At 45.4% G+C, this 27,363-nt stretch overlaps 2 protein-coding genes across 2 annotated transcripts in view; both read right to left on the bottom strand.

Moving 5' to 3' along the window:
* Positions 1-362: 362 nt before the first annotated feature.
* On the bottom strand, positions 363-19,543 carry LOC138633917 (ATP-binding cassette sub-family B member 6-like). Its single transcript, XM_069720448.1, has 14 exons — positions 19,446-19,543; positions 18,772-18,881; positions 18,371-18,436; positions 18,128-18,253; positions 17,678-17,754; positions 17,170-17,233; positions 14,974-15,059; positions 14,350-14,407; positions 13,772-13,876; positions 7,913-8,087; positions 7,633-7,745; positions 6,758-6,852; positions 2,810-2,878; positions 363-709 (listed from the first exon to the last, which is right to left on the bottom strand). The coding sequence occupies exons 1-14, from the start codon at positions 19,459-19,461 to the stop codon at positions 598-600; spliced, it is 1,272 nt and encodes a 423-aa protein (XP_069576549.1). The 5' UTR covers positions 19,462-19,543; the 3' UTR covers positions 363-597.
* A 5,090-nt stretch (positions 19,544-24,633) lies between these two features.
* The window catches only part of LOC138633915 (kalirin-like), a 93,999-nt gene continuing 91,269 nt past the window's right edge, over positions 24,634-27,363 (bottom strand). The window contains 2 exon segments of the mRNA XM_069720446.1: positions 24,634-26,861; positions 26,949-27,087. Coding sequence (XP_069576547.1) covers positions 26,304-26,861; positions 26,949-27,087 — 697 coding nt within the window. The 3' untranslated portion in view covers positions 24,634-26,303.

The following is a 27,363-nucleotide window of genomic DNA, read 5'->3' as shown; positions in this document are numbered from 1 at the left end:
CCTTTTCTTAAAGCGCTGGAAAATGTGAAGATATTTGTTTGTCTTTGGTCCCAAAGCGTGGACGCTGCAGGTCCAGGAGACACCGGACCACCACCAGAAAACGCAGATGAAGTCGTTAGCTGGTGTTCGAGTCAAAGTCAGCTCAAATAAAACACAACATCAACGGTTCCTGAACAGTTCCTGTCACTGTTGGCGACCTGAGACAGCTGCATCGGCTCCACACGCAACATTAGCCTGTTTAGGCTAATGTAGCAGTGGACATTATCTTGTTCAGACCAACATAGTGGCTGTGTGTGTGTGTGTGTGTGTGTGTGTGTGTGTGTGTGTGTGTGTGTGTGTGTGTGTGTGTGTGTGTGTGTGTGTGTGTGTGTGTGTGTGTGTGTGTGTGTGTGCACATTTTGCGCACAGCAGTGTGTTTTTAAAAAAAATATATGTTGATGTGACTGATTTATTATTTTTGACATTGAACGGTAACAGTTGTAATTTCTGTGGTCGTTGTATGAACATCAGCAGCTGACGGGAAAATCCTGCGTTGGAGTTTTAATATTGTTCCTGAAATTTAAAATTAAAAAAAACAAAAAATCATATTTGAAACCATCATGTGTCGTCTTGAGTCAAAGTTTTGGTGTTTGTTTTTGTGTCGAGACTTTTCTGCTGTTTCCTCCACATGGCTGCGTACAGACCTCCTCGGACCAGCAGCTCCTCGTGTCTGGACAGAACCGAGAGAGGAGGGGAAGAGGAGGAGGAGAAGATAGAAGAAGATAAAGAGGCGATGATGAAGAGGAGGAGGAGAAGATAGAAGAAGATAAAGAGGCGATGATGAAGAGGAGATGATGAAGATGAAGAAGAGAAGATGAAGAAGATAAAGAGGAGATGAAGAGGAGATGATGAGATGAAGAGGAGAAGATGAACTTCATCATTCAGGAAACATTTCTATCTTCTCTTTGACTTTGTACTTTATGAATTATCATTAAACTTGAACACACCTGTTTCTACAGACACTTGAATGTCTGGTTTTAACGATGGCATCTCAAAAGACCAAAAAAAAAAACATTTAAATATAAAAACTGACTTATTTAACTTTTGAGAAGAGAAAAATGGAGGATCAAGTCCCATTTGGGATGAGACAAAACCCTGTGCGGAGGAGCAGGTGGGTCACCGATAATGTCTTGTGACACTGGCGCTGCTTTAAGAACAAAGTTGAGCTGTCTGGAATCCTTCTGCAGACTTCAAGCAACTTTACTATGAATTAATAAAAACCACAAGTCTGTCAGTGTCTGAACCAGCAGACGAGAGGAGAGAGGGGACGTATATAGAGAGGACGTAGAGAGAGAGGACGTAGATAGAGGGGACGTAGATAGAGAGGACGTAGATAGAGAGGACGTAGAGAGAGAGGACGTAGATAGAGAGGACGTAGAGAGAGGGGACGTAGATAGAGAGGACGTAGATAGAGAGGACTTAGATAGAGAGGACTTAGAGAGAGAGGACGTAGAGAGAGAGGACGTAGAGAGAGAGGGCTGGGGAAGGAGCCAGCGGTGAATCTGACAGATCTGATTGGAAACCTGACGATACTACGTCCCGCCCACTGATAGCTGTAACCTGACTGCACCACAGGCCTGTCAATCAAACAGACACGCCCCCAAAAAACAGGTCTTTTTGAAGCTTATTTTCTAATGAATGAGGGATTATTTTCAGATGGACGTCCAGAAAACTAATAAGAAGGAGTGACTTTAGCTTAACAACACCGAGATAACTGCTGGAGACATTTTATTGACTTTGTATTTGATGAGAGAAGTTGAATGGGAGTCTATGGAGCTGAAGGCTTTTTGGAGCCGACCTCTGGTGGCACTCGGTGGTATTACAGCTGAAGGCACTTCTGCATCAGCCTAATTTTTTTACTCCCGTGTAAACGACAGAATCCAAACAATCCACATCAGTTAACCGGATCAATATAAATTCTCCAATAGTAACTCAGTGGTGTAGAGACGTTGTTCTCCAGTAGAGAGAACCAGTGAGAAGTTAAAGGGAAGTGACAGCAGCTGTGTGGATATCTATCAGCCTCCTGACGGACCACCTGCCCAGAGACGAGATCCGAAGGGGAAAAGGTCACCTGTGATCAGTGACGCTAAATAATAATAAGATGACAAAATGAAAGCCATGTTGATGTCAGTGGACGGGATGAGGACTCTTCCCGTCTCAGTTTCCTGATACGCTCCCACGCTCTGTGAAAGGACGCCGGGTGGATTCTGACACCGGAGGTGAGCTGTGTTTACACCACACTGTCAATCAAAAGATGAACGTCTTCAGGTCGCTATGCACGCCTGCAGGGAGCGACGGACAGTGGGCTCCCATCGATATCACAGCCAGCTCCGATATCAAAGGGCGGGCGTGTGTGTGTGTGTGTGTGTGTGTGTGTGTGTGTGTGTGTGTGTGTGTGTGTGTGTGTGTGTGTGTGTGTGTGTGTGTGTGTGTGTGCCTCTGGGGGCTGAGAAAGATACCAGAAGGTTTAACTGCATCACACACACACACACACACACACACACACACACACACACACACACACACACACACACACACACACACACACACACACACACACACACTCTGAGGATTGGATCTCCAGATAACAATTTTGCAGGCACTTAGGACACACACGGTCGTTCAGGTGTAACACACACACGCGCGCGCACACGCACGCACGCACACACACACACACACACACACACACACACACACACACACACACACACACACACACACACACACACACACACACACACACACACACACACCCGGTGACCTGCCTCACCTTCCTCTCTCTGCGATCCGCCCGCTGTGAAGCACCAGGATCTGGTCGGCGGCGATGACGGTGGACAACCTGCAGCGTCACACAGACGTTATTCTGGAGCCGTTTACGACAAACACGACGGCAAATGATCACATTTAAACAAATAAAAATAAACCGTTTTCTCCAAACGAAGAGGATCAATCAGTACGACGGATATCAGCAACACGCTGAGGACAAAAAAATAAAAAATAGAGGAGGAAGATCTTTTTTTTTTCTTTTGCATTTCGTAAATAAAGAAGAAATATCACGAATAAAGTGCAAATGTTGATAATAAGATGAAGCTCGTCTGGATATCTGTTGCGACGGGCGTAACCATGGATACCATCACATCGGTCTGTTTCCAGTTGTTTCGGTGCGCCCGAACACGGCCACGTCGTCCAAGTTGGTGTTCCTCTTTCTGAACAGACGACATTTTAGAAACGATCTGTTCAAAGTCCTGAAACTTTTTTTTACCGAAAACTGCGTTTATGTTACTGAACGTGATTCTGAAGTTTGTCCACACACGACGCGTCTCGGAGAATCATAATCCATAAATAAAATATCAACTTTTTTATTGACATTTTGGCAAAATTTGAAAATAATCCTCCTCCTCTTGTTTTTTTTTTTTCCTTATTGTGGCCCTGATACTCTATCATACAATCATTTACTTCAATATATCGTCTTTATTTATTATCTTTATCAACCAGATACAAAAATTAGTTAGTACATAAATTAACATTTAAATCTTTAATAAATGTTATTAAGAGACATGTTAACAGTTACTTAATGCTTATTAATGAGTTAATTAACTGGTGGTTGATGCTTATTACTGAATTTACTTCTGTTTATAGACTCTGTGTACTAAATAAAAAGTGTATAAATTAAAACCTTACTAAACATGGACACATTTAATAAAAGATTCTAAACACAGTAGTTAACTGTGTTTAGAATCTTATTAAAGTAATATTAACAGTAAATGAATGCACCTTTTTAATGAAGTGTTACCCATTATTCCTCAAGTTTTAATGAAATTAAAAATACTCTGTAAAGAACTAAAACACACTTCACTGCTGACGCACACACACAAACAGCCGAGCGTGTCGCTCCGGATTGGAGAACTCTGCATGAACTTGCTCGTAAATTATTCACGTTATTATAAATGGCCGCTCTCTGATGAGAGTCTGATTAAAGCCACACCCAGTGATGTAAATGGCTCCACACCGGACTGTACCGGACTGGACCGGACCGGGTCATGTGACCCAAAGAGGAATCCAAAGAGTCGGTTCCTGATGTGCACAGATGAAATGTCCCCCACGGACACCTGCTGTGACTTCATGAAGGAATTAGAAGGTGTGAATCTGAGGGAGCGATGAGGACGTGTCGCCACGGCGACGGAGCTCTGCCGCCTCTCCGAACTGCTGAGTGTCACTTTAAGCTCCAGCAGAAGCACCACTCTGCTTTAATGTCATCACGGCTATCTTTGGACGGCCACCTTCAATATTTGATAGAAACCCTCGGTCACAGGTAGAAATATCTTTCCCCAGAGACTGCAGACGTCAGAGGTTTTTTTTTTCTTTTTTTTTCCCTCTGCGCTCATTGAGGCTTTGTCAGCGAGAAGAAATCACCCAGCGTGTTTACGGGCAGAAAGGACACTCAGGGTCGACGATTCACATCCTGGTTTTAAGGTTAGCTTCAGCAGAAATTTTAATCCGTGAACGCAATGGAGGATGAAGTCACATCAGCTCGTGGTGAGTTTGAAGGCCTCGTGTGAATGTTTGTGGCACTAATTCACGGTAAAAAGACCTCGTAGTAACAAGTCAAGAGTTAAACCTACAAATAAAAGTGTTCGTAGCTTCCGGTTCTGATAAATGAGGCCGATGCAGAAGTGCCTTAAGCTGCAATACCACCGAGTGCCACTAGATGTCGGCTCCAAAAAGCCTCCGGCTCCATAGACTCCTATTCAACTTCTCTCATACATTCAAATACAAAGTGAATAAAATGTCTCCAGCAGTTATCTCGGTGTTGTTAGCTAAAGTCACTCCTTCTTATTAGTTTTCTGGAGGTCCATCTGAAAATAATCCCTCATTCATTAGAAAATAAGCTTAAAAAAGCCATCTCTCTGTTTGATTGACAGGTCTGTGGTGCAGTCAGGTTACAGCTATCGGTGGGCGGGACGTAGTATCGTCAGGTTTTCAATCAGATCAGTCAGATCCACCGCTGGCTCCTCCCCCAGCTCGTCCAAATATGGTCACTTCCTGCTCCAAACCACTCCGAACTAGCAAAGATGGTGACGGACAGAATCTGAACTGGAGACTTCATAACGTTCACAAACCAATGATGACATCACTGATGGTTGCTGATTGGTTTTATCTCACGACGGTTAAATCAACAATAAAATGCGCAGAAACTGAAGAGGTCTGATTACTTCCTGAAGAAATTGAGGTTTATAGACCCGCACGGGATTACGAGTAATCAACAGGAAATGAACGCAATAATCTTTTTTTTTTTTTTTTTTTTTTGAACGTATCCAGGTTAAATCAATGAAAGCTTAAAGAGGCCTCTCTCAGGTGTAATTACTAAATATTTATCCATCTTTTTATGTCGGTTTATTGCGAATAACAAGGTGACATATTGATGGTTTTCTTGTACCTTCAGGAAAAGGGTAAAAAAAATTAAAAATCCTCCATCCTATAAGTGAATTTGATGAAAAGGTGATTTCAGCTCGGCCTTCGACTGTGGTGATTGTGTGTGTGTGTGTGTGTGTGTGTGTGTGTGTGTGTGTGTATGTGTTTTAATTTCATTTGGGCTTCGGGTCCATAAACAGTCCTGATCCCGGCAGCAGACTCCATCTGCCGCTGCCGTCGGAGGATTAAGAAGCTGCTGGATCAATTTGTTGGAAGATTACGGCTCAATATCGCGTCGAAAAAAAGTCTCCACGCGGCTCTTTTTAAATCAGACATCTGCACCTCTCACTTTTGTCGACCTGTCATCACCTCGTATCGTCCAATCAGCTTTAAGGTAATCTTTCCATCCCTCTCTTTGTGTTGCGTCTAATCCCGTTCTCTCCTCTCATGTTTGTTTTGTTGTTTTTTTTCCTCTTCGGGTTGATCCCGTGTCACCGCCGTTAATCCGCCTGAAACGCACCGCGACCAGACTTCCACCTGGAACACCTGCACGTCTCTGAGCTCAGACTGACGGCCCGCTCGACAGCTGAACGTTCATCGAACCATTTCTAGACGAGACGACGGGGTCCGATGCTCTGACTCTGTTAGTGTGCATGAAGTTTGCTGATTAAATCTGGCTTCTGGATTAAACTTCAGGTGCACTAATATGGAGCTAATTCATATAAAACCCTGAATTAGAAACCAAACATGTTCTACAAATGTCCAACTATTTACCAACATAGAGGAAGTGTTGTTAATATATCAGACGGCAGGTTTTTAAAGATGGTGACGGACAGAATCTGAACTGGAGAATTCATAACGTTCACAAACCAACGGGTGACGTCACTGATGGTTGATGTCTGACTGCATCACAGGCTTGTCAATCAAACAGCTCCGCCCCCAAACATATCTGAGTTTGAGTCCTAACTTCTCATGAATGATGAATTATTTCCAGAAGGAAACACTAATTAGAAGGAGTTTATATAACGACACCATGATGACTCAAAACATTTACTGAAACATTTTGTATTTCAGGAGAGAACTTGATGCTTTTTCATTGGGAGTCTGTTGGAGCCGACCTCTAGTGGCACTCGGTGGTACTGCAGCTTAAGTCACTTCTACATCGGCCTAAATTTTCAGAGCCAGAAGCTACGAACACTTATATATCCAGTCTGTGGTTTAAACAAGAGACCTCCTAGATCGTAAAACACCAGCTTCTAGCCTGTCTCTGTCTCAGATGACGTTCGAACCTCTCGTTAACGCTCACCTGTGTGCGACCACCACGGTCGTCCGGTTGCTGCAGACCTCGGCCAGTGAAGCCTGGATGTTGCTCTCGGTCTGGGTGTCAAGGGAAGATGTGGCCTGCGGGGCAAAAACACAGTGTGTCAGGGAGAGAATAGGAAGTGACACGGACAAATGAAATCAGGATTGATGTTGAAGATGTGTCACACTTTCCAAAATGTTGTTGTCATTGTGTTATTAGGTTTGTGTTGAAAGTTATTGAGGAGCCATGAACAGGTGCACGTGCTGCTGTTTTAACCTGTCAGGTGTTCACTATGTCTCTTAGCGGTTCAGTGTGTGTTGGAGCCAATCAGCAACCAGCAGTGACGTCACCCGTTGGTTTGGGAACGTTATGAAGCCTCCAGTTCGGATTCTGTCCGTCACCAACTTTGCTAGTTCGGAGCGGTTTGGAGCAGGAAGTGACCATATTTGGACGAGCTGGGGGAGGAGCCAGCGGTGGATGTGACCGATCTGATTGGAAGCCTAACTGTACTACGTCCCGCCTACCGATAGCTCAAACAGACACGCCCCCTAAAACAGGTCTTTTTGAAGCTTATTTTCTAATGAATGAGGGATTATTTTCAGATGGACCTCCAGAAAACTAATAAGAAGGAGTGACTTTAGCTAACAACACCAAGATAACTGCTGGAGACATTTTATTCACTTTGTATTTGATGAGAGAAGTTGAATAGGAGACTATGGAGCCGGAGGCTTTTTGGAGCCGACCTCTAGTGGCACTCGGTGGTATTGCAGTTTAAGGCACTTCTGCATCGGACACATTTTTCAGAAGCTGCGAACACTTTTATAACCGCTCTGCGTTCGGAGCTCTCGGGGAGTTGAAGAGGATCTTCATGTCCTCACCTCGTCCAGCAGGATGATCCGAGGCGCCTTCAAGATTGTTCGAGCGATCGCGACTCTCTGCTTCTCCCCCCCACTGAGCTTCAGACCCCGCTCGCCCACCTCGGTGTCGTAACCTGCTGGGAAACAATGACATCATCCTCAACACATCCTCAACACACGCACACGCGCACACACGCACACACACACACACACACACACACACACACACACACACACACACACACACACACACACACACACACACACACACACACACACACACACACACAGAGAGCCTGACCCTGAGGCAGCTCTAGGATGCGGTTGTGGATGTCGGCAGCTCTGGCCGCTCTCTCCATCTCACAGCTGCTGGCCGTGACTCGGCTGTAGCGGATGTTGTTGCCGATGGTGTCGTTGAACAAGACGGTGTCCTGGGGAACCACGCCGATGTACGACCTCAGAGACGTCTGACGCACCTTGAAAGGAGGGGGAGATCGATCTGTCAGAAACATGTGGACATTTTACGGAACTACATGCGTTGGGAACCGACTCTGAAGGCGTCGCTTTGATCAGACATTTTTATTTTGAAGCAGCTTTCTGCATCTGCTGTTAAAATAAGAGCTTTAAATGCTTTTTAAATCACATTCATTCAACACTAAAACAAAGTTCAGTCTCTTCCAGCTGGAAGTGGAGAAAACTAATTTAACATGTTCCTCGTTCCATCATAAGACTACATTTCCCAAAACCCCCATCACTTCCTGTTGTTGCGGTTAGCTAGCAGCGGTTTGTTTTGATGGTGCGAGGAGAAGGGGGCGGAGCCTCGCTGATTGGAAATGAACACTTATTTTTGGCAATACAGTCAGTATTATTTTGAATCTGACTTAATGATGTCATACTTTCAGCAGAGCTTCTGTTCACCACGTTTTTTGGGGGAAAATGTTGGCAAAATTGCAAACTGCTGCAAATATTGTGGATAATTACTTCAATTTGCATTAATTATTGCGATCGCAATTTCCTGGCGGGACGAATTAATGGATGATTCCACTTTATTTCAACCTGCCGTGTCTCAGTGGGTCGGGTTAACTTCAATTCTCCACCTCCTCGCAGCTTTCCAACTAACCAGGAATCGGTTTTTGATGAATTCATGGGGAAACACAGTCACTCTGAAATAAAGCGGAACAACCCTTTAAGTCTTCATCATGTGTACATGTCGAACCTGTGGAATTAAAAATCACGTCTCAGTTGGTGAGATGTTCACATAATAAACTTATTACATGCTTCTGTTGAACTGGGTGGAACTCTCTCTCTGCTTTCTGTCACACACACACACACACACACACACACACACACACACACACACACACACACACACACACACACACACACACACACACACACACACACACACACACACACACACATCATACATCTGCATGAATGTTGCATGGCTTAATTCATCCTACACTATATAATGCATGCTGCCCCAGGTCACAGACAGCGCGCGCACACACACACACACACACACACACACACACACACACACACACACACACACACACACACACACACACACACACACACACACACACACACACACATCTCTTCGTCTCTGCAGCCTTCTCACATCTGCTTTTACCCGGTCGCCTCCTTTTTCTTCTCCACATTTGATTTATTTCACTCTTTATTTGGCCTCATGTGATGTTTTTTTTTACATTTATTTTTAGAGAACATACATGTTTATCTTCTGTGTGTTTCAGGGCTGAATCTACATTTTTATACACCAAGCCGAGCGTCTGAGTCTTCGTCGCTTCCTGTGTACACCTCGGAGCCTCGTTTGTATTTCATGTTACTAATATTTCATACTGAGGCCGATGACAGGACAGCGCACGTGTTTTGAACAGGAAAATATCAGCAAAATATATACAAGAAAACCCATCATTTTAGAGTGTTGGCAGCAACATCTTAAATTGTATGAAATGTAAAACATTGACTCGAGCTGCGTGTCAGCGCTGCAGTGATTTAAAGGTCCCGTATTCTATGAATTCAGGTTTCTTTTTTTTTCTTTTTTTTTTTTAGAAAGCAGCTGTAAATCCTGTGAAAGTGTTGCAACAAAGTGTAGGAAGAAATACACAGCTCGTATTCAGCAGCTGTAACGTTCAGACTTCTGCAGGTTTGTGATGTCATAAACTCACGCCGACGTCACATCATCACACTTGGTGCGATCTCGCTGAGTCCAACTTTTGTTTTCGGGGAAGAAAACACGGAGCGGTCGTTCTGTCGTGGAGCTAACAAGATGCAGAACGGAAGAAAACCTGCGGTCGTGCCGGGCCGTGTGTCACTCAAGAAAAGTCAGCCAATCAGAAGAGAGGGAGGGTCTCTTATATCAACAGGACTTAAAGACACAGATAGTCCATTGTTGCAGCGGAGAGGAGATGGAAAACGATACCGAGATGCATGCTGGTTCTTAAAACTACAAAAATGTCTTCTGATGGGAATCAAATAATGAATGAAAATAAAACACAGGAAAAGTGTAAAATATGGGACCTTTAAAGCTCCACTGATCGATATCTTCATATTGATAACGGGGCAGGAGCTGCTTGTATTTATCTTTACATCCTTCATTCTTTTGCTTTTACCGTCCGTAAATCCAACGCTCTCCTTAATTTCTGGTTTATTTTTGCACTTCATGTCGCCTCCCCTCCGTGTTTTATTTCCAGAAACTACGACTGCTGTATGGAATTAATGTTAACGCCCCATAAAGAAGCTGAACATCATGTCTGACCGGAGCTCTGCAGCATCAATACGAACGAACGAGCTGGAAACCCAACAGGTGGTGAAGAGATGTCACACTTCCTGATTTGATCTGTTGTTTCTGAGCTGTTTAAACGATCAGCGAATCAGTCGTCATGTGTTTACTCTGTTCGAGTAGAAACGTCTTTGGCTCTGGATCGCTCCAGAAATAATCTCCGGTTGGTGCGCAGCGCTCTGAGACTTTCCTGTGGAAAAGCTTCTCTTCACAACCACAATACAAATTTCCTGCACCGGCTCGGTTTGGCTGGTAATCACTCACTTTCCCCTAATTTGATCTTTGCTTTTGGTATTTATTCCGCCGAGGAGCAACATGATGGAGCATCTGTTTCTGATCGAGGAGGGTTACCAGCACATGTTGGAGGGACGGGAAGGCGTCAGACGAGGTTTTTTATTAAGGCATCTCATAGAAAAATCAAGTGAGGAACGAAGAAGGAAACATTGTGGTATGAGTTCCACACGTTTTTCTTGCGCAGTGGTCCGGGTGTGTCTGCGATTCTTTATGCAACTGAAACTTGAGCAGAGAAACATCAGATTTTAGGGAATAAAGATCTTCAACATTTACAGCCAGGTGTTCCTGAGCCCATGCAATGATTTCCAATCTGTTTTTAAAGCGGTGCCGCCTGAGAGCCCGAAGATCACCGTCGTCAAATATCGGTTTTCAGCCTTCTCCCTTTCCTTCGGATTTTTCAGGAACAGATATTGTTCCACTCGCCCACTCACAGCACGTTTAAAACGGGCAAAAAACTTGACGTGTTGTGGGGCTGGAGAAGCCTGTTGCCATGGCGCCACAGTTCAGGTGGTTTGCAGCGAGTGTTTTCCTCTTCAGAAGCCTCAGAAGGTCCCAGAAGACCTCAGTGTTGACAGTCTGACAAACAGCTAACAAACAGATAATTTCGCTAAAACCAGCTGAACTCAAGTTAACAAAAAGCTAACAATGCTAACAACCAGCTAACAACAGTTAATTTTGCTAAAAAAAAAATACCCAACAACAAATAAACCAAAGTTAAAAAACAGATAATTACACTCAACCCTCAGAAGGTCCGTTCACCTTGATAAATGCTGTAAAGTGGATAAAGTGGGCGGGACAGCAGCACCAACACGCCTTAGCAGCAACTAAATTCAAACTGCTGTTTATAAACATTAAAAATCTAAAAAAACAACAAAAAACCTCACTAATAAAGGACAAACAGATGAGTCACGCCATCGTTCAGGCGTTGGCCTGCCGAGTCATCGGAGCTTCACCACATGTGGCGTCCACATGCAACACCGGCCCGGCCAGACGGAATAAAAACATCCCCCGAGGTCTGAGAGTCTGAGCGGCGTCCACGCTGTTGCCTGATGAAGCATGAATGTGTCGGACGCAGTAAAACACACATGTGAAACAGAACCACAGGACTCAGGGATGCAAATAATCCGGCGCCGAACCCACTGTAAGACCAGAACCTGCGGGTTTGTAGAAATCATTAAAACAACTTTACATTATTTACAGTTGAGAAGACTTATTGTTTTTGGTGTCTGTTTGATTGACAGTCCTGTGGTGCAGTCAGGTTACAGCTATCGGTGGGCGGGATGTAGTGTCGTCAGGTTTCCAGTCAGATCCACCGCTGGCTCCTCCCCCAGCTCGTCCAAATATGGTCACTTCCTGCTCTAAACTGCTCCGATGGTGCAAAGATGGTGACGGACAGAATCTGAACTGGAGGCTTCATAACGTTCACAAACCAACGATGACATCACTGATGGTTGTCAATCAAACAGACACGCCATCAAAAACAGGTTGTTTTTTTTTAGCTTATTTTCTAATGAATGAGGGATTATTTTCAGATGGACCTCCAGAAAACTAATAAGAAGGAGTGACTTTAGCTAACAACACCGAGATAACTGCTGGAGACATTTTATTGACTTTGTATTTGATGAGAGAAGTTGAATGGGAGTCTATGGAGCCGGAGGCATTTTGGAGCCGACCTCTAGTGGCACTCGGTGGTATTGCAGTTTAAGGCACTTCTGCATCGGCCTCATTTTGCAGACCTGGAAGCTACGAACACTTTTATGTACAGACTGTGGATGTAACCCAACACAACAACAGAGTTAAGCCTGAGGAATTTTACCATCTCCACCTCCTCCTCCTCCTCCTCTTCCTCTTCCTCCTCAAAAAAACCCAACACATTGATAAACAGTCTGAATCTCATTAAAGAGACGCTCACATGTGTGGACGTGCGTGTTGATTTAACAATCCTCCTGCGGTGAAATTAAAAATGAGCATCATCATGACCAGAACGAGCAGGTGTTTGTGTGTGTGTGTGTGTTTGTTGTTAAGTTGTTGTTTGAGACTTTTGGAAAATCATAAACAGAGTTACTTCAAAGAGACAATAAATGGACTGTCACACACACACACACACACATCTGGTGTCTGGACTCGTTGATGCATTATTCAGAAACCTTTTACTATGATTTATTCACAGTGTGACTGGAGCTCAGGCCAGCTGTGTGTGTGTGTGTGTGTGTGTGTGTGTGTGTGTGTGTGTGTGTGTGTGTGTGTGTGTGTGTGTGTGTGTGTGTGTGTGTGTGTGTGTGTGTGTGTGTGTGTGTGTGTGTGTGTGTGTGTGTGTGTGTGTGTGTGTGTGTGTGTGTGTGACAGAGGAAGGGAGGAGGATGGAAACAGCAGTAAAAAGTGAACGACAGAGATAAAGACCAGACTGAAGAGCGATGAAACGGGCAGTGTAATTGAGACACGTGAGCAGGAAGAGAAGAAGAAATGGACGTGACGCCGGCTCCTTCAGGTGATTGATTTGGTTGTTAGTTGAGGAGTAAACGTGTGTTTGGTCAAAAAACATTTCAATAAAGTTTCTTTAAAAACCGTCAAACTCTGATGAGGAGAAGAAGTCGTTCGTATGAACAACGCAAACCTCCTGTAAGTTTAAAAGTGCTGACTCAGCTGTTAAAACACGCCGAGTCGGCAGTTTTAAACTCCAGCCTGACTCATACAGACATGTTTTACACATCACTGAATTAGAAAGGGTTCAACCACACTATTTCTCATACAGAGGTTAGTTGTGATTTTAACCCGCTAACTGCCCAATGTAACCGACAGCTTATTTAGGCTGATATAGCAGTTAATATTAGTTGATCTGGGTTCATGCAGCTGCTAACGTTATTTATGCTGATCTAGCAGTAAACAGGTGCTTACTGAGGCTGCTGTAGCAGTTAACGTGTAATGTTAGCGTGTTTAGGCTGAAGTAGCGATGATGCTGCTCAATGTTAAAGGCTACGACCATTAACATTAAGTTTATGAAAATATAAAGCCACGCGTGTGTCTGCTGATTCAGAGGTGCGTTTTCCTCTGTGCGGTTACCGTGGAGACGTCCTGCCCGTCGATTCGGATGCAGCCGCTCTGAGGGTCGTAGAATCTGAACAGCAGACGCAGGATGGTGCTTTTCCCGGATCCAGACGGGCCAACCTGCACGGACCAACTCTCACTGAGTGTTTACGACATACAGCAGCGTCAAAATAAAGGTTCAAACTACATAAAAAAATTTAAAAAAAACTCATAGCTTCAAAATTAAGTGTTTTTAATGAATTACTAGTGATGGAGAATGTTTTTCTATTGTTTGAGTACTGAAGCATCTAAATACGTCCAACCATCAGACTTTGTATTTGATGAGAGAAGTTGAATGGGGGTCTATGGAGCCAGAGGCTTTTTTTTGGAGCCGACCTCTCGTGGCAATCGGTGGTATTGCAGCTTAAGGCACTTCTGCATCGGCCTCATTTTTCAGACCTGGAAGCTGCGAACACTTTTATATACTGTCTGTGGTGGAGACAGAAATCTAATGAAAATAAAAACTAAAACTGTCAAGTTTATCTTTTTAAACCGGTAATAGTGACTCATTTAAAAAAGGACTTGAGAGATGATGTGAACATAGAAAGACGTACCAAAGCGACGGTCTTTCCTGCCTCCACTGTAAAGGTCACATCCCGGAGGACCTCAATGCTGCATGCAAACACATGTACAAAAAGTCAGGATCAAATCAACCTTGTTTATTTCAAGTTCGTGTTTTTAATTCTGGCAGAAAAAAAAAAAAAAGTTTGTGGAGTCAAAAAAAATCAAGCAGGACCAAAAAAACAAAATAAATATTTCTCCGAACTGGCTTCTAAAAGTTGGCCAGTTTTTCACCAAATTCCTCCTGATGTCAGGTGACGGCAACCAGGTGTGATCCTACAGAGGAAGTGGCTTCTTGTCTTTCAAAATAAAAGCCATGGGAACACCGATCAGGATGTTATACTGACTGAATGTGTGTCCGATATATTTCAACACTCATCCAAGCTACATTAGGGAAGAGTGGATGAACTACAGGATGCTAACGATGCTGATTGCGTGCCATAAAATCCGGCAACTTATGACTCTGATTCTCAGGGACGAAGATCGTTATTTAACCAGCCTCCACAGAAAAGCAGAAAAACACTCTGTTGGCCATTTTAAGTCTTTGTTTTTATGAACAACTGAATTAAAATCGAATGATATAAAAACCATCAACAGATCTTGTGTTGGCTACGCACCCAGACACGTAGCTGAAAGTGACTCTGTCAAACTCCACCTGACCTGCTGAGAGGTGCAAGTCATCTGCATGCTCAGCATCCTGAACCTGAGAGGAGGAGGAGAGGGGAAAAAAACAAGGAGCACATGAGAAGTGATAGCAGCGTGGAAATGACGTTCCTTCGTTTTAATTTATTGCCGGAAATATGAGCCCGATAAAAGAAAAACTCTAATCTGAACTCAAGTCTGTAACGGTTTGATGCTTTGGCTTCAGGGCGCCGATTGGGATTTGGCCGTCGTATGTCTTTCAAGCCGATGGCTAAATGGTGCGAAATCGACTGTTGGTTTGTGAACGTTACGAAGCCTCCAGTTCAGATTCTGTACGTCACCATCTTTTGGTAGTTCGGAGCAGGAAGTGACCATATTTGGACAAGCTGGGGGAGGAGCCAACGGTGGATCTGACTGATCTGATTGGAAACCTGACGATACTACGTCCCGCCCACCGATAGTTGTAACCTGACTGCACCACAGGCCTGTCAATCAAACAGACATGCCCCCAAAAACAGGTATTTTTGAGACATTTTACTGACTTTGTATTCGATGAGAGAAGTTGAATGGGAGTCTATGGAGCCAGAGGCTTTTTGGAGCCGACCTCTAGTGGCACTCGGTGGTACTGCAGCTTAAGACACTTCTGCATCGGAGTCATTTTACAGAGCCGGAAGCTACGAACACTTTTACATCCAGTCTGTGGATGTCCATTTTGTGTCAAATTAAATGAGTGAGTTTGGAAGCAGCTTACTGTTTTGTGCAGTTAATAATAAGTCGATGTTAATAATAAATAGATGCATCTCCTCATAAGGAGGGCAGATGATGAATAAGATGCAAACAGCAGTGGTCTAAGTATAGATCCCTGTGGGACACCTCTGGAGGTCGATCTATAGCGCAGCGGTTGGGGGTGTGGAGGAAACTTCAGAAGTTTAATGGTGCAGTTTGTTATTTTTCTTTCCTTTTACCTCTTTGTTCACCTCATTCCTCTTCCTCCAGTTTACGGAGTTCTTCCCTTAAATCTTCATCCCTTCATTTTCTCATTTCCCTTTTTAAAACTTAACAAGTTTGATCGCTGTCTAAAAAAAAAGGATCCCTCTCTCCTTCCTGACCTCCTCCTCCTCCTCCTCCTCCCTCTTCCCTCCTCCTCTTCCTCCTCCTCGCCTGCAGCTTCCCAAGCCAAAGAAAAGGGCCGCTGTGTTTTTAAGGTGCTCTAATGCTTTTGTCTACATTCATGTGGCTGTTTAACATATCAAGGGCCTGTGAATGTAGGAGCCTTTAGTGAGGCAGCCGGAGGACGCCCTTTCCCACCGAAACACACACACACACACACACACACACACACACACACACACACACACACACACACACACACACACACACACACACACACACACACACACACACACACACACACAGACTTTGTGTTTTAGTATGTGCACTAATACGCACAGTCACACACAAACACTTGTTGACCTCCTAATCCGCTGACCTCTGGCTGCGCGAGTCTTTTTCCGAGCAGCACTGAAGCCGACTGACTGATCAGAAGTCAACAATAAAAAAGAGTCAAGTTCTCATCATCTACTCATCTGTAATTCTTACACTTCATTTATATTTTCTTCTGATTACACAACTCTGTGATCGACATGATGTTCTGTCATATAGAAACTAATTTAACTTTTTATCTTGTTTTACTGCATTTCTAATGGCAGTCTGTTACTTTTCATGCTGATTATTAATAAGATCAGGAAAAAATTTTTTTTAATATAATTTACAATAATTCAGAAATATTATTTAAACGTATTTCCAATTGATAATAATTGTCGAAAAAATGTGTTACAAATAAACACATACAAATTACATAAATATTTAACATGATAATCCGGAAATGAGTAAATGAACAGTTGAGAAACACTGTGGGATTAAAGTCAAAGTCAGGGCGTGACTCATCACTGAAGAACCTCATCACAAACTCCTCGTGAAGTTTCTGTGGCCTTTAGGGGGGCGTCCAACCCGCTGGTCGCAATCTAACAGTCTGTTGCGAGATCGACTGAATATGGAGCAACTACAACCCCCCCCCCCCCCACCACCACCCTCCCCCCGCCGCCGCCCCGCCCCTGCCCTCCCTTACAGCAACCACCTCCACACCCGAAGCTGTAAATTTTGAGACTCACCTCCTTCTGCTCTGTCAGCAGCACCAGCATGTTCTCCATGTCCACAAAGGCACTCTGAATCAGCCTGCAGACACACACACACACACACACACACACACACACACACACACACACACACACACACACACACACACACACACACACACACACACACACACACACACACACGAGATGCACAAGTGTTTCCACTGCAGCGGTAGAAATGGATTGTTGTTTTTTTTAGATTCAAAGCCACCAGATTTCCGTCAAATCTGGAAATATTTAGAAGAATTTAGAAACCTTTGAAAACAATTGTGATTTTTTTTTTTCTGAAGACCTTGAAAGTCTTCAGAAAGTTTACAGCGATGAAGCAAAGGGAAAACACCCCAAAACAATATTGAATGACGGCTTTGATCACGTTAACTTTCTTGTACAGACGTCACGTCACATGGAAACACGCGTCTGACTTAATTTGAACATATGAGGAGCCGGTTTTGAATTCATTCAGCCCCTGAAGTGTGCGTCTCACCTGTAGTAGGTACCGAACCAGTTGAGAGGAGTGTACAGCTGGATGATGTAGGTACCAAACAGGACGTAGTCTCCAACCTGCAGGACAGAAGAGACACGGCGCAACGCACCCGTCGGCCCACTAGAGGACACTGTTGTCAGAGTCACGCGTGTCCTGGATTTAGCCGTCAAAAACTATGCGATTAGTTTGAGAAAAAAAAAAATACTTGTTTCAGGTTTGTTTGTTTTTTTGTTTTTTTTAAGAAATCCACGTCGCTTTCTCACAAACTCAAACCCCCGTTTCCACGGCGACAGTTCGATGCGACCGCCCCGTCCTCTCTGCTCCTCCGACGCTGGCTGTATGTGCGTGTACTTTCACATTACGTCCCATTAGACAATAACTAAAAGCTGCTAATTGATTTTCTCTGAACGCAACAGTCATTGACTTATTAACATGAAATAAATGTGACACCTGGAATCGTCCCTCGGAGACCAGGTAGGCGCAGAGCAGCGACCCGGCGAGCAGTCCTGACCCAATGATGACGTTCTGGGTTTGATTCAGCAGAGCGAGCGACGCCGAGCTCTTCCACTCACACTGCTGCACAAACACAAGCAGCACACAAAACCAAGAAGTTAAACGTACGGGAGACTGAACTGTGCGAATGTTATGATAAGGAGGGATTTTATTCTCCAGCCGACAGCCACGCGATCCCACCTGATATTTGAGAATGGCCTCCTCGAAGCACTGGACCTCGTAATCTTCAGCGTTGAAATATTTCACCTGTGAGAAACAGGAAGTGAAAGGCAGTTTGCAAAATGTTCAACCAAGCAGTGAAAACCAAACAACGAACATTCACAGCCTTCACGACGGAACGATTTCTCCAATAACTGCTGCGTCAGTTCGAGCCAGGCGTCCCTAATAAATTGGCATCTAAGTGTGATGTGTTTGTGTCACTGAACATATGAACGATGTAAACTAACAGCAACGCTCTGTAAATGCAGACTTCCTGTAAAGTGACGTACGGTTCATACAGGATGCCGTGACGGGAATAAAATAAGATTTCCGTGTCGTGTCGTGTCGTCATAGCAACAGACGCGCAGCGAACGTTTTTATACCGTCTCGAAGTTGAGCAGGGAGTCGACGGCTCTGGACTTGGCGTTGTTGTCTTGATTGTTCATCTCTCTCCTGTATTTGGTCCTCCACTCTGTGATCAGGATGGTGCAGGCTGCAGGTGGGGAACAGGCTGGTCAGTCAGTCGGGCGATCAATCAATCAATCACAATCAATCAATCAATCAATCAATCAATCAATCAATCAATCAATCAATCAATCAATCAATCAATCAATCAGTGTGCCCTACACAGACTGTATGTAAAAGTGTTCGTAGCTTCCGGGTCTGAAAAATGGTTCCAATGCAGAAGCGTCTTAAGCTGCAATACCACCGAGTGCCACCAGAGGTTCAACTCCTCCAATTAAAATACAAAGTTACGTAGTTATAGAGCTTCAGGTTTCATATGGCGGAGGTTGGGGTGGAAGGATGGGTCAACAAAACACTAGAACTGACGGTCAACGTCGTCTTTTTTTTTTTTTTTTTTAACCACGACTGTTCTTTTATTATTGTAACCATGACGACTGAAGGTCTGTAACTTTAGCAACTTGTGCTAACCCCAACCAGGGTCTTTCCCTGATTATAACGTGAGTTGTTTAATAACCACAATTTATTTCTAAGCAGCGATTCTTAATAAAAAAAACATTTTTTTAAAAGGCTGGATAATCAGGAAGCGACTCACTGAGGTAGAGGAGCATGCAGGTGAAGACGATGAGTCCGAACCAGACGCTGAAGTAGGACACGAAGTAGATGATGGCGATGAAGATGTCGCAGACGGTGGGGATGATGCTGAACAGGATGTAGCTAGGAGACAAAAGGACAGTCGCGGGTTACCCGTCGCCCCGCTGCATCGTGCAGCCACGGTTACCGCGGTGACGCCTCCTTTCCGTCCCACCTCAGCAGGCTGTTGATGGAGGAGGTGCCGCGGTCGATGCTCCTCAGCACGTCGCCGGTGTGCCTCTCCAGGTGCCAGCGCAGCGACAGGCCGTGCAGGTGGGAAAACAAACGCACCTGAAGAGCGGAGGGGGGAAGGACAGAGAGAGAGGCCATCACACCACGACGGGCTCAAAACAACGCGCAGAAGAAGACAGACGACGGGTACCTGAACGCCTCGGCTGGTGAACTGCTGCACTTTGATCCACAGAAACTGACGAAGGTTGCTGATGAAACCGGACGTACCTGCAGGGAAAGAAACGTCAAAAGAGCTTCAATTTGACATATATATTTACACATTTGAGAGTTCAGAGAGTGTTTCTGAACGCAGCACAGCGATGCAAACGGAGCAGCAGGAAGCAACGACCTTCATGAGGAAGTATTCAGAGTTCAACACGCGTTAACGTGACCCCTGGTACGTGAACATTTGTGATGTCACCGCTGGACCTGAAACTGGAGCAGAGGAACATCAGATTTTGGGGTCAAACTCTGTAAATGGTCAACAGAGACCCTCGAAAGTCTTCAGAAAGTCTACGGCGATGAAGCAAAGGGAAGACGTCCCAAAACAATATTGAATGACGATGATCTTCGGGCTCTGCTGCCATGATTCTGTAGTGGAAATGACTGCATGGGCTCAGGAACACTCAGCTGTAAGTGGGCATGTTAAAGATTTTTGTTGCCCAAAATCTGATGTTCCTCTGCTCCAGTTTCAGGTCCGCGGTGAAATCACTAACGTTCTCGTACCAGCGGTCACGTTAACGTGTGGAACTCAGTGACTATGTTGAACTCTGAATACGTCCTCATGAAGGTCGTTGCTTCCTGCTGCTCCGCGTGCATCGCTGTGCTGCGTTCAGGAACACTCTCTGAACTTATTGATCCACCTTCGTACATAACGTACACATACCTGCACCTCCTCCTTGTAGGAACTTGAGCAGCGTGTAGATGCAGACGGTGGCCGTCAGTGAAGTCCACGGGCCTCCTGCTGAAAGCTCGTTCACTGCACGCACACGCGCACACACACACACACACACTCTCAGGTGTCCAGTTTAAAGCAGAACTTTGTGTATATTTGTAATGCAGCAGGTTTTCATGCGGCTGAGGCCTCTGATCCTGTTAAACTTGATCACAGTGGAAACCAACCAAACACACAAACACTCCCCGCTGCCACACAGACACAGTCGCATTCACATTCATTACCGTTTTGTACAAGTGCTGGGAATCGGGATGAAACGAAACGAATGGGGAGAGATGAAGGGAGGAGGAGGAGGAGGAGGAAGAAGAGGAAGACTATATCCCAGACAGAGACAGAAGAAAGGAGTTGGACATGAAAATAAGATACAAAGATGAATAAAGAAATGTGTGTATTGTACGTTCTTGAACTTTCCAGTGTTTGTTTTCAGCGGGTGGTGGTGGTGTGGGGATGTGGGGGGGTGTTCAGCTCTTTGGCATAGGGTCGTGGAGTCGGAGGGGCGAGGGAGGGGGGTGTCAGACCGGGAGACAAAACGGCCGTTGTACCGGTGTGTTAACTCCACGAGAAAGGCCACTAATGCCGGCTAAGCATGACTGGCAGGAGGGGTGACCTCCCACAAAACCCTCACACACACACACACACACACACACACACACACACACACACACACACACACACACACACACACACACACACACACACACAACAACCCCTCTCCCCTCCCTCCCCCCCTTGAAACCGTCTCCACGCCTTCCTCATCACACAAAGCCACGGCCGGCCTCCTCCAGCAGCTTTCATGTTGCTCCAGAAGCCAAACGGCCGCTTCGCTTCCCTGAAAGCAGCCAAAGACAAATTGTGACTCTGACTTCCTGTGAAGTGGCGGCGCTGGTTCGTCGGACGCACACCTGCCTACAAAGCAGGCTGCAAAAGACCTCCGCAGGGGATGACATCACTTCCTGTTGGAGGCTGAGTCCTCCTCTTCATCATCATCCTCCTCCTCCTCCTCCTCCTCCTCATCCTCTGCATCATCCTCTGCATCATCCTCCGCATCCTCATCATCATCCCCATCATCATCATCATCCGCATCCTTATCATCATCATCATCATCATCATACTCGTCCCTCAGCAGCTCCACTGGTTTGTAACCGAGGCAGCATTACTGTTTGTAACGATGGAAGGTAGATTTCCATCCATCCATCCATCCATCCAACCGTCCATCCATCCATCCATCTAAGCATCCATTCAACCATCCAACCGTCCATCCATCTGTCCATCCAACCGTCCATCCAACCTTCCATCCGTGTAAAACTGCAGATCCACTCTGACACTCCACAGACTTCTTAAAGGCTAAAGTTGAAAGTTACCCCGGTTCACCTCTGACTCACCTCTAATAGCTCTCTTCTTTTTTTTTTTTTTATCAGCGACTGAATGAAATAGGTGAAACCAAAATACATTTCGTTGTGATTATCAGACAAAACAAAAGAGCGGCCACATAAACCGCCACATCACCAGAGAGCTGTCCGTCAGAGCTCTGCAGGGAACACACGTCTCCTCAGCAGCCTGAACTGAGCACAGGTCTGCAGCTGGTTATCAGGAGAACACGAGCTTACGGTAGAGTCAGCCACAGGTACGGAGAAGGTAGGACGCGCTTCAAACACGTGACCACAGCACCATCTAGAGGATTACAAACTGAAGTGCAGCCGCCCGGCAATCAACGGGAGCCGCAGACAACAAGCTCAACGGAGCAGCTTCATCTACTTTAAAAGCAGCAGGTTGAGTTTCGGAGTTTGGAGCCTCTGTTTTTTTTTTTTGGCTTCTTACCGATGTTCTTGGAGTAGACGGGCACCAGGACGTTCACCAGCCGCTCGGCCACCAGCAGGCCCCCACAGAGCAGCACCAGGCCCTGCAGCGCTGCAGCGCCCCGGGGCCACACGTAGGGCAGCAGCAGCCTCACCTTCATCCCGAAGCCCTTCCACGCGGAGGAGGAGGAGAAGGAGGAGGGAGGGGAGGACGGTCGGATCTGAGGATGGAAACACGGGAAGTACTGATGACTGCTGACTCACCTGTCACGCTGAAGCACCAGATGTTTGTAGAGGAGGCAGGAATGGATTTTAATTTCCATGTTTGATGTTTCATGTGTAGTTTTTGTAAAAAAAAAAAATTGTCATTTTCAGACTCGGCATGAAAAAAGTAAAAAAAAAAAATAATTGTGATGATAGTAAAAAGTACTTGGTTAAAGGATCGTTCTACTTTATTTCAGCCACAGACTGTTTATAAAAGTGTTCGTAGCTTCCGGGTCTGAAAAATTAGAAGTGTCTTAAGCTGCAATACCACCGAGTGCCACTAGAGGTCGGCTCCAAAAAGCCTCCGGCTCCATAGACTCCCATTCAACTTCTCTCATCAAATACAAAGTCAATAAAATGTCTCCAGCAGTCATCTCGGTGTTGTTAGTTAAAGTCACTCCTTCTTATTAGTTTTCTGGAGGTCCATCGGAAAATAATCGCTCATTCATTGGAAAATAAAGCAGCTACACAGAAGCGAGATTCAAACTAAATATATATCGGCGTATAATCGGTGTAAAGGTGAAAGGGCACCGCTGTGTGTTTAGAGGATCTGAGAGTTAGCATATACGCAAATCGTTGTTATTCCTTCTATTAAAACCTGGTGCTTTCATTACCCACAGTGCAGCTGGATGGCTGACAGATTTATAAAACACCTGTAAACACGCGTAGATGTGTGAAATCTGTGTGAAGCATCGAACTTCATTGAGTTACAGCAGAATTTGTTAAAAACTAAAATCCCGTGAGTCTCAGAGTTACCTCGACGTTTACCGCTCCTCTTCGTCCTCCGGGTTCCCTCCTCGACGTCACGCCACCGTCGGCCATCGCACTCTGTTTTAATTAACTGGAGCTGTGCTGCTGCCTCGGAGTTCAACCTGCTGAGAGGCGGTTTCAGTGGAGACACACACACACACACACACACACACACACACACACACACACACACACACACACACACACACACACACACACACACACACACACACACACACACACACACACACACACAAACACATGATTCTGTTGTGGTTTGAGCTTTGAGTTAAAGTAGCTGTGGTCAGCGATTTGCTTTGACCTGCGGGGAGTGTGTGTGTGTGTTTGTGTGTGTGTGTGTACTCACTCTCAATGCTTTCAAAATAAAAGCCTCAGATTTGTCAAATTTAAACCAGGTAATAAAAAAACAGATTTGACCTCCTGAAAGTGTCTAAACTTTATTTTACAAGAGTCTCACTTCATTATTTTCTGTTTATCTGCTCAACAAAGTTTATTTTCATTTAGTAAATGAGATGAAGGCTTTTTGACCCCACCTCCTGCCCCGCCCACACACGAGGCCACACCCCTTAAACGTCACTTCGCCCGGCTGCCTCCACCTCGACTGTGTTGGACGTCCTCATCTTTTTTCGACGTAAGCGCGATCAGTGGCTGCTGGCTGTCGAGTTAGCTAGCTGCGTATCAATTTAATGATTTGTACGCTAAACTTGAGGGGGTGGGCGGGGCTTAATTGATGCCATGTCTCCACCCGCTCAGCTGGATCAGATGAAGGACGTCTTTACAGGAAACTATCAACAGTTTTAAAAGAGAAATTTGACGCACCTGTTTTCTTTGTGACTCCCTTCCGATCGGTAAAATCTCTTCTGTCACATCGACATCAGCGGCGGTTAGTTTCCCATGTTGCCTCCACAGTCTTTGCGTACAGCGGGTTGCTGTAGCAACCGTAAAATGTATGATACCGAGGCTCCATTCAAGATGAGGTGATACGGCGGCCCAGTGGTTCGATGTTGTTAATTATCATTATGTTATTATATTATTATCGTGATTGACTCTTCAGCTCAGGCTGAAGATGCAAACTGATGATACTTTTCAAGGAGAATGATTTTAATATATTTTAGTTTTTAAATTAATCAGAGCAATTGTTGTTTTCAGGATGAAAACCGTCACATCGATTCAAACATGTCAACAGGAAGTCGCAGTCTCGTGAATAACTTAATGAAACAGGGAGTGACAGGGTTTGTGGGAGATGTGGTCTTATGATGGAATGAGGAACATGTTAAGTTTTCTCCACTTCCAGCTGGAAGAGACTGAACTTTGTTTTCGTGTTGAATGAATGTGATTTAAAAAGCATCTAAAGCTCTTATTTTGACAGCAGATGGAGCTTCTGTATTCTATATTACAGTATAAAGCTCTTATTTTGAAGGCAGATGTATTCATAGTCACAGACTGTCTGTTCTGGAAAAAATAAGGCACTTTTAGACAGTTTGAGCTCAGAAAATAGTAAATTATAGATGACCTCTTTCTTCGTCAGGAAGTAGTTTAAATTTTTTTGTGTAGTTTTTGCCAATTCTCGTAATTTAACCACAAATTTTAATTAAAAAAAAATATATAATAAAATGTTGAATTTTCAATTGATGCATTTTGAAACTAACCAGGTTTCACATTCTGATTTTGATTATTGTATTGTGTATTTCTGCTATATTTCCTCTCAGAAAATAAAAAAATATCTTTCCGAGGTAATGTTTTCTATATCCCCTTAGATCCTCTCCTTATTTGCTGCTGCAGCTAATTTTTTACTTCTTTTCCATGCTTTTATTTTGTTTAATTTCTGATGATAACCTGTCTCAACTTGCTGTCCAGAGAATATTTCCTCAGTGGTTCTGTTGACTGATGAAGACGAGTGAAGAAGAAGAAGAAGAAGAAACATCGAGTTTTGCATTGATGAAGTTGTTACTGGACACCAGAGAAGAAGAAACAGAAGAAACATCCCGGCAGGAAAACATAAATGCTGTTGGACACTAAATGCTTACAGGGAGGTCGGGACACATTCTACAGCAAGTACATTCATCAGTAGAACCAGAACCAGAACCGGCAGCTGGTCTACGGGTCCAAACGAGCCGGATCGGACTCACACAAACTTCACAGCAACCGTCAGAGGTTCTAACAACAGGTTTCTAACCTTAATAATCTACATGCAGGTTCTTCTCCCTGATGGTTCTACCAACCTGTAAACCAGAACTTTCTGTAAACAGTGAGACCGATGAACGTTTCGGTCTGCGTGAGTTCAGGAATCCTGAATCCCAGTTTAAAGCCAGTTTATTGTAGTTCAGTCCGGATCGGTCCTGAAGTAAAGGAACATTCACTAAATCAAAGTTCTGTCAGAGGACAGTTCCGAGTCTGTCCAGCGGGGGGCGATCTTCGTTCTTCCGTGATGTTTCAATTGCAGGTTTCGGGGACCATCTGGATTTTTTTTTTCAGGGTTGAACTTCTCACTGATGTCCAGCCGTCTGTCTCTGAAGTTCCTCCGAGGCTGAAACATCCCGGAGGGACGGACGGACGGACGTCGAGACGGACAGAGGGACACGTTCGGATACATAAATACTTCAGGACGACAGGTGAGTATCTGTGGTCCACGTCTCGTCTCCGTCTTGTCCCCGTCTCTTTCTCGTCTCTGTCTCAGTCTCAATCCCCGTTTCTTTCTCGTCTCTGTCTCTGTCCCCATCTCATCTCTGTCTGTTTCTCGTCTCCGTCTCGTCCCCCTTTTGTCTCTGTCCCTGTCTCTGTCCCCGTCTCTTTCTCGTCCCCGTCACAGCGTGTTGCCCATGCTGCTGCTCACCAGCCCCTTGATGTTGGTTACGGGCCGGACGTCGTGCAGCTGTCGTCTCCGGTCGATGAAGGTGGACAGCCGCGTTGTGTCCAGTGGCGTCTTGGAGTACTCGCCGCCATGTGCGCCCCCCCGGCCCACCCAGGGGTGCTGCAGACAGGAAGTGGCGCTGGGTCTCTTCCTGGGGTCCTGCTGCAGCGCCGAGGACACGAAGTCCCTCGCCGCCTGGCTCACGTCCCGGAAGTACTCGTCCGGGAAGCAGAAGTCCAGGCGGCAGATGTTGACGCAGGTCTCCTCTGGAGATTCATCTAGAAACGGAGACACGCCGCTGAGCGTGACGTACGCCAGCACGCCCACGCTCCACACGTCTGTCGCCACGGAGACTGGCGTCCCTCGGATGAGCTCCGGCGCGGCGAATTCAGGGTTCCCCAGCAGGAGGTGGACGTAGCGCCGGTGAGCGGACAGCAGGACGGCGTCGCCGAGGTCCACGAGCTTGACGCTGGGCGTCGGAGAGTGGAGGTCCACCATGATGTTCTCTGGCTGCAGCGGGGTCAGAGGTCAGAGGTCACAGGTCAGACACACAGAGACAAACTTACACCTGCGCAGATGTATCGACTCGTGTGGCACCTTGAGGTCCAGGTGGGCGACCCGGCAGGTGTGCAGGTGCTGCAGCGCCTCCAGCGTCTCCCTGAGGAAGAACGCCACCTTCTCCTCCATCAGCTCATCGTGGGCGACCAGGAAGTCGAGCAGTCGGCCGTCCTCCAGTCTGACACAGAGGGAGAGCGAACACAGACGTCAGCTTCCTGTCTGCCTGTCAGAACACCTGCCGGCCGGAGGGTCTGACACCAGCTGTGAAAAACATCTCGGCAGGAAACTCGGATCTCTGACGTGTGACTTCCTGCTGCTGATTAAAGTTTCACACCGGCTGCAATCCCTTCACTTCTTAATTACACAACAAGTAGCTCCGCCCCCAGAGATCTGATTGGTCAACTGAACATGTGGAACAAATCATCATGACATCGTCACTAGAAATATCGCCTCC

Source organism: Brachyistius frenatus, unplaced genomic scaffold, assembly GCF_029030835.1.
Source record: "Brachyistius frenatus isolate BFR_SWC_R1_liver_20210118 unplaced genomic scaffold, ASM2903083v1 Contig_241, whole genome shotgun sequence".
Classification (NCBI taxonomy): domain Eukaryota; kingdom Metazoa; phylum Chordata; class Actinopteri; family Embiotocidae; genus Brachyistius; species Brachyistius frenatus.
This window is presented reverse-complemented; position numbering and strand designations above follow the sequence as displayed.

Excerpts from the sequence above, each read along its gene's own strand:
- LOC138633917 (XM_069720448.1), bottom strand. Across the intron at positions 13,877-14,349 it reads CAGGAAAGACCGTCGCTTTG|GTTGGCCCGTCTGGATCCGG; the intron begins GTACGTCTTTCT and ends TGGTCCGTGCAG. Across the intron at positions 710-2,809 it reads CGGATCGCAGAGAGAGGAAG|ACACGAGGAGCTGCTGGTCC; the intron begins GTGAGGCAGGTC and ends GGTTCTGTCCAG.